This window comes from Anoplophora glabripennis, unplaced genomic scaffold (genome assembly GCF_000390285.2).
Source record: "Anoplophora glabripennis isolate ALB-LARVAE unplaced genomic scaffold, Agla_2.0 scaffold478, whole genome shotgun sequence".
In the NCBI taxonomy this organism is placed as follows: Eukaryota; Metazoa; Arthropoda; class Insecta; order Coleoptera; family Cerambycidae; genus Anoplophora; species Anoplophora glabripennis.
In genome coordinates, this window is record NW_019417336.1 from 83,585 (window position 1) to 91,762 (window position 8,178).

An 8,178-nucleotide genomic window follows, 5' to 3' on the forward strand; every position below is an offset into this window, starting at 1 on the left:
TGGTTTCCTTCACAGAAACCTAACACTAATAGCATGTCAACTTATTAGCTAAATAAATGAAAACTTCCCGGCCATTTTCAAAACACTCGGCAAACAATTACTAAAATTAAATGACTTTCCTCATCGCCAAGTTTGACTTCATAGCCAACTTTTGAATTTTTGATGGTATTAAATTACAGCTACAATACATATTATTAGTTATTCGTGTTTTTGTTGAAAACGACAAAGTTTTTTGAAAACTAACAAGAAGTTTTAAAATTAAATTTTCCATAAAATGAATAATCTTTTAAGTCCCCCAGCGGGTTTAAAAAATTTTGTCACATTTTAATGATGCATCATCCATTATCAACCCTTTAAAATGCTTCAATTGAACTCTACTTACTGTCCATTAATGCTCTTGGTACACTTACACAATGTAACAAATTTAGTTTTTCTAAGTTCAAGTATGATATTGATTTTTTCGAAATTTGAAACCTCACTTTCAAGGTCTATAACTTCGCAGGCGTGCAGCTTCGTATAAAGGTAAGTTGCTTTAAATCACCATATTTTGGGTTTCCCTACATGCCCCTGCTCCGTGTCGGTTCTTATGCAAAACACCCTGTATACCTTGTAAGTAATAAACCACTTTATATCATTCCCTCAAATTCAATTTAGTTCCGTGATAATTTTTTTTAACTAGAAATGTGGTATACAAGCTGGAGAGCCTCTGTACGAAGTAAATCAAGACATCGGAATTCCAGACAATTTTTATCGTTTGGCTTCTAAAAAATTGATTCTGAGCCATCTTAAATGTTTTATATTTTCTTCCTCAGATAACGTGAGAAACCGCTAAAGTATCGAAATTAGCCCACTCTGTACTTTTTCCGCTTCACATCCAAATTGCTTTTGCAAACAAGTAAATAAAATTATAATATCTTTAATGAAATTACAAAATTATAAAAATATAACAACTTTATTACAAAAATAAAAAATAATAAATACACGAATAAAAGATCTAACGCTTCAAAGCTTTTAAAATCTCTAACATCTGTTGCTGCACCTCCACGATACTCATCTGTTTCTTTTCGATTTTCTGGACGAGTTTGCCCTGTATGCCCTCCATCTCACCAAGGTTAGTAACAACTTGATTGTGCATTTCTACAAAGAAACTCAACATTTTCTGGCCAAATTTTTTAACTACTACATTTAGGTGCTCCTGCTTCTTTTCTAAATCACTAATCGTTTTTGTTTGGATATCTAAACTGTCGTTATCTTGCAATTCTTTAATTTGTTGAGCGTGAGATATTTTGTTTGCCTCTAAAGCCCCCATAATCTGAAAAAAAAATACAATTTTTGCACAACTTCTCAAGAATTATGTTGAAATTGTCTCAGTTCTGAAAAAACAATGCTACAAGAAACGGTTAGTCATTTAAATCAAATTTGTATTCCATTGTACTAACATTTTTCACACTCTCGTTAGTTTCTGCTATCTTCTCAGTGACTGCCATGCAGTCTTCGTTGATTCGACAAACAAATTCATTAAACTCACAAATTTCCATTTCAACTTCACGAATTTTCTCCATTTCCGTTATTAAATCATTTTCAACCTTAACCAGCGCTTCCGCCACCTCCTTCTCCACGCTGTCTTTATAATCCAATACCTCTTTAAGTTCCATTAAGAAGGCGGGATCGTGAAATCCCTTCTCTCGCAGCAGCAGTTTATTTAAATATGATTTTTTTATGGATAGTTCCATAAGCGAGCAGTTCCATTGGCCAACCAAAGATTGTATCTGGAAAAAAATTCTAGATCAACTTTAAAAACAACAAACGAGTAGAAAAAGTTTGTGAAATAAAAAATTTAAATAGGGGTGGATGACCCCCAGATCCACATTTACAAAGTGTTAGTTATTTAAATCATGTATAAAACTATTTTTTTTAAACACTAGGAATTTTTTTATGTACAGTGCTCTTCGCCTGCATAACAAAAAAAAATTATGATTTTTAAATAACATATTCCAAAGTCCCACACTAGTAATACGTTTTTACAGAATTATTTTAATTTCTTGAACCAATTGAAAAAAAAAAAATAAATGCGTGAACAGGAGTGTCGGAGAGTTGATTTGGGGGGTTGAAAAGTTGTGAAACATTGTGTCATTGGAATTTCTGGCGAAAGTTGATGTCAAACAAGAACGTATCCATTACAAAAGTTGTAAATCATGCAAAAATCTACAACTTTTGTAGAGGACACTTTTTAACATAACCTCAACATTTCCGCGAAAAATGAGAAAAATAGATTTTTTTCTGATTTTTCGTTTTTTATTTCTCTTTTCCGCAAAAATAATTTAATTTTGACAAAACTTGGTGAAAGTATACCTTTCTGTGTCTTAAATAACCTCAAATTTTTGTAGATAAAAATATCAAGAATTTTCCGAGATATTCATTTTTTCCGGTTTGAAACACTTTTTTTTCAAACAAAAATTCTACTTAGAAAAATCATCGTACAGAGTTCTGCCGGTGATCATTGTTTTTGTTTTGACATATTCTTTTTGGTGGAATAAAAAAATCTGTAATCACAGTTCAAAAACATGCTCAAAAATGCAAAAAAAATAAAATGACGCAACAATGATTTTTTCAGTAATTGTTGATAATTTCTTTAAATTTAAAAAAAAAATTAAAAAATTTATTATACCATTCAATTGTACGCAAAAAATACAAAAAAACTGTTTCATTGTTTGACCCAAAACTTTACAGTATTACTATAAACATAAGTCCAATAGTGTATAAATAAAATAAATAATTTTTTTTTTCTATAGAAAAAAGTTGTGTTTTTTATACCTAACAATATGCCATTTAAAAAGTTTTAAAATTCCGGGTGGTTCCGGAGATATCCGGAAAAACCCGAAATTTTGCAAAATTGTTTAATTTTTTTTCTGGCTTTATTTGAAAATAAATTGCATATTTACAATGCCACTTTTTTCGCATCATCCGGTAAATTTTTTTAAATAAGCCACTGCTATTTTATGGCAGAATCTAGTCATTTTTAATTCTGAATTAGATGATATTGTAATCACTTAAAAAGTTTTTAGCTTGTTTTAGCTATCATTTAAAATTTTTCCTGAGTACGGCTTTCAGTGCTTTCAAAATATCTATTGGATAAAGACATAACAGTATAAAGGTCAATACCGCACAAAATATCCAACAATTTTTTTTACTACTATTAGCAATACTAATTAAAAATAATAAAACATTTAATAAATTCGTATTATTTTTTTATTAGGTACAACTTTCTAAATTATTGATTAAAAAAAATTGTTGGATATTTTGTACTGTATTGACTTTTATACTGTCATGACTTCCTCCAATAGATATTTTGAAAGCGTTCAGAGCTATACTTAGGAAAAAATTTTTAAATGATAGCTAAAAACCTTTTTTTTACGATTACGATTAAAATAGTAATATCATCTAATTTAGAATTAAAAATGACTAGATTTAGTCATAAAAATAGCAGCGATATATTTAAAAAAATTAACCTGATGATGGTCCCACGAAGACGAAACGTCGGATTGCAAAAATGTTGACACCATTGGATAGAGCAAAAAAGTGTCAATGTAAATATGCAATTTATTTTAAAATTCGTTTTCAAATAAAGGCAAAAAAAATATAAGATTTTGCAAAATTTCGGGTTTTTATGTGTTTCGCGTCAACAGTAGACTTTTCAGTTAATACTTTGTATTGCTGAAATCTCAAATCATCCAGAGATAATTTATCATTTGTGCATTTGTAATTCGACTTAGATGTTTATAGCAATACTATATAAAAATAAAATTTTGGGTCAAACAATGACACAGTTTTTTTTTGTATTTTTTTCCGTAGAATTGAATGGTGTAATCAGTTTTTGAATTTTTTTTAATTTAAACAAATTATCAACAATTACTGAAAAATTCATTGTTGCAAGTCATTTTATTTTTTTTTTGCATTTTTGAGCATGTTTTTGAACTGTGATTACTGATTTTTTTATTTCACCAAAAAGTATATCAAAACGAAAAAAATTATCACTGGCAGAACTCTGTACAATGATTTTTCTAAATAGAATTTTTATTTGAAAAAAAAAAAGTGTCAGATTGGAAAAAATTAATATCTTGGAAAATTCATGATTTTTTTATCTAAAAAAAATTGAGGTTATTTAAGACAGAAAAGTATACTTTCACCAAGTTTCGTCAAAATTAAATTATTTTTGGGGAAATAAGAAATAAAAAACAAAAAATCAGAAAAAAATCTGTTTTCGCATTTTTCTCGGAAATTTTCAGATCTTAAAAATTCCTCTACAAAAGTTTTAGACTTTTGCATGATCTACAACTTTTGTATTAGATACTTTTGTTTGTTTGTTTGACGTCAACTTTTGTCAGAAATCCCAATGATGCAATTTTTCACAACTTTTCAACCCCCCAAATCAACCCTCTGCCACCCCTGCTCACGCATTTATTTTATTTAGATTTATTACAAGCCCTTTTTACCATTTCCGCTTATAAAAGTACAGGTAACAATTTTTTTTTCTTCAAGTGTAATTTGGTTGAACTATCTGTTTTAATTCCACACAGGTAGTTTACAAACGTAACAACAGGCAACACTGATAACTGCTCATACATATACAACATATGTATATTATTTAGCTCCTTTATACTTACCTTACTGATATCCATTGTGAGTTGGTGGTCGAATTTATACTTAATTTCACGAGCATACTCGAGTTTTTCCTTTTTCATTTGAACGTCCCTCTTCAGCTCATCAATCTGTCGCAAAAGAGCCAGTTTTTCTTGATATGTGCATGGCTGCACCTTTATGGCCTCTTGCAAAGCAGAAACTTTCTCTTTAGTGGACTCTATCTTGTTACGTTGCTCCTTCAGCTTGGGCTGTAGAAGTTGAAGCTCGTTTTCTATTTGTTTCTCTTCAATCAGGTCGTTGTCTTCAAAGTCTACGCACTCCTTCTTCATTTGCTCTATTTCCGATTCCATATTCTAAAAATTTTAGAACGATAAACTGTAAGGCAAAAAGTAGAGATATGCATACACACCGTATTTTCCGTCTTCAAATTTTCTATATCTTGCACTTGTTTATTTTTGTATTCTCTCTTTTTCTCCACATCGTCCTGAAGATGTTTGAATTGCTCATAATCTACTTCGAGCAATTCCGCCAAGTTATTCACATAGGATTTGTTAGTTTGTTCGATGTCCTCTGCATAATCCCTGTCTCCCATATTAAATATGTTGTAAGTCTTCACCAAAAAATCCTCAGCATTCTACACAGGTACACAAAAAGAGATATACGTTGAAAGGAACTTAAAAAATCATATTTACCTGTTTCAAAAGGAATTTTCTCCTCTCTTCCGGTTCCAAATGATCAGTAAAGGAGAAATCGTCCATGTCTTTGCATAAATTGACTTTATCGATGAGCCATGACCACATACCTATCACTTGTGGCCAAGAGTGCATCGTATTTACTAAAAAAAAAGAAAAAAAATCAACAAATAACAGTTCACAGTCGTACAAAAGCAAACTGTTCTTTACTAAATTATTTTTCATTGCAGTTTCGTTCTCTGTCTCTTCATTAGTCGTATACAGTTGGTTTAAATATGTAACAATAGGCAACATTGATAAGCGAGCACGCACACACACAACCGAGTTTAGGAAAAAAAAATTGAAATTAATATTCCTGGAAACATATTATTACGCATAAACAACTCACCCCAACTAAACTATACATATTAAGTGCCTCAAATTATTAAATAAAATAAAAAATACTCCACCACATACCAGTCTTTAAAACAGAGTTACTTAAAGTTCCTGGATAACGTAACACTTTTAATTTTGCAGGTATCACCTCTTTGTAAGTTTCTTTGTTAATTTTAATTTTCGGGAAAATCTCCATAAGCATTACTCCAGTCACATATATGAAGTTATTAATAGATGGAGGTTTGATGTTAGTTGAATCAACAACACGTGTATCGAAGAGGTTGCTGGACATTATGTAATTTTGCACCTAATAAATGAAAAATTATATACAGGCTGTTACAAATTTGCTTCTCACTACAGGGATCTCGGAAACGGTAAGTATACGAAGTAGCTTAAATGATTAGTTTTCGAAATATTTGAAAGAAACCGAAATTTTGAAAATCCGATTTTGTTTCATTTCAGCCTTGTTTGAAGTGATATTGAAAAAAGAACACTTTCTCATGGCAACTTTTTGCCCTCTGTCGAATGGCGTAATCAATTTTTTTATATAACGCTTCGTCTTTCCAGGTCCATCAACTTCATTTTTTTTAATACGACCCTGTAAATTTTATTAAATTTTTTGGAAGCCTTCATGGCACCTAATACCGTACTGTCTCAGCCAGAACCAGATTCAGACGTTTTTTTATTAGATTTCTATGTTTTCTGAATTGTCGTACACTTTAAGTGTCGTTAGATCCTGTGAAATCCCATTCGATAGAGGACAAGATGTTGCCATGAGAAAGTGTTTCGTTTTTCAATATCACCTCAAACAAGGCTGAAATGAAATAGAAACGGATTTCCAAAATTTGTTTTTTTTTTTTTCAAATATTTCGAAAATTAATCATGTTCGCCTTGATTTTTTACAGGCATAATGTTGGTCCCCTGATTATGCAACTTTGCCCTCATTTAAGCTACTTCGTATCTCTTACCGTTTTCGAGATCCCTGTAGTGAGAAGCAAATTTAAATAGCCTGTATTTCCTTTCGTTTTCAAGAAAAATATTTTTACCTTCACATACTGTTCTGCCACCCATTTCTTGTCAGTTGACTGCTTTTGTATCGTTACATGCTCCTTGCGACATGATGATGGAGTGGCACACTAAATAAAAAAAAATTACATAATTGTTTTTCGAATTCTATTAAGTTTAAAAAAAACTTACTCGAGAATTACTTGTCCGTTGACTAATAGCAGAAGTAGGAGTTGTTCTTTGCAAGCTACCAGAACTAGCTGTTGGTCTATGTAGGGGTGTGGTTCTGAGTAAACCAAGGGTACTAGATTTTCGATCTAAAGAAGACTTCCTCTGTGTTCGAAGTTGAGGAAGTAAAGTAACACCCTCTCTTTGACTTAGTCTAAAATATTTAATACTTCCTTAAAATTTGTATCATCTGTAGAGAAAACTTACCTTGATGTAGATCGTGATCTTCCAACTTTAGGAGTTCTTATGTTATAAGTACCGACACCGGCTGAATTGATTTTGGGTAACGGTATGTTAGAGCTACTTTTGGATCTCCGAAACATACTTATTCGTTAACTAATCACATTAATATAAACTATGATTCTTTAATTAACTATGTAGAAGCAAATGCAATAAAACTATAAAATTGTTCTAAATTGTCTTGTAACGGGCAAATTATTTGAAAATTGTGACAGTTGACAATGACAATAGCTGCTTTCTTTCGGTAGCCGTTTTCGGATCTAAACGCGTTATGATCCCAAAATCATGTTCGTAGCTGTTTTCTTGTTTCCGGATCTTGTCAAATTATATGATCAGGATCGGTAATCCCCTTTCCCCTACGAATCAAACTTTTTCTGTGATTCGAACTTTTGATCACGATAACATATTTAATATAACCTTAAAATTGTAGTTGTTTCTTTTTTCTGTAAGAAGGCAGTTACTATTTTTATTTTAATTGTCTACAGAAAAATAGGTATACCTAAACGATATTTAAAATCAAATCAAATGTCAACACTAAACAAAATCCTGTTCTCTTCGAAATTGGATTCATGGATCTAGTTCCTGTTTGTCTGATCCTGATTCAGTGATCGTGATTCAAAGCTGAGAGCGCGCCGCGCCATTATTCCATCGCTAGAAATTGGCCTCAATGATTTGGGATCGAGAGGGATTATCCCTCTTTATCCTGCCTCATCTCGTGTAGGCCTGGACAGCCTTCGTAGGTGGGCCCCATCCGTCGTCTACCCCGACCGCAAATGCGGCCGGTGTAGGCGCTTTGTGGGACCTCCTTTTGTCCTGGCTGGGCCCCGCCGGCTAGGGCCCTTTCTTCTGGCGCTCTTCTTGCTTCGCCGGCTCGTCTGTGTAAACCCCGGGGGTAGTGTCATGTTTATGTGTGGTATGGTTGGGTAGGGTAGTGCGGCTATGCAGCCTGGGATGCGCTTTGCTAAGGTGGCCCTTAGGCTAGCGCGGGAGGGGAGGG

The 8,178-nt window shown here is 32.4% G+C and overlaps 1 protein-coding gene across 1 annotated transcript; it reads right to left on the reverse strand.

Moving 5' to 3' along the window:
• Positions 1–933: 933 nt before the first annotated feature.
• LOC108913148 (kinetochore protein NDC80 homolog) lies at positions 934–7,342 on the reverse strand. The gene is made up of 9 exons (XM_018718632.1): positions 7,149–7,342; positions 6,906–7,095; positions 6,755–6,844; positions 5,790–6,015; positions 5,334–5,476; positions 5,051–5,275; positions 4,665–4,994; positions 1,440–1,769; positions 934–1,312 (listed from the first exon to the last, which is right to left on the reverse strand). The coding sequence occupies exons 1-9, from the start codon at positions 7,262–7,264 to the stop codon at positions 995–997; spliced, it is 1,968 nt and encodes a 655-aa protein (XP_018574148.1). The 5' UTR covers positions 7,265–7,342; the 3' UTR covers positions 934–994.
• Between the last annotated feature and the right edge of the window lie 836 nt (positions 7,343–8,178).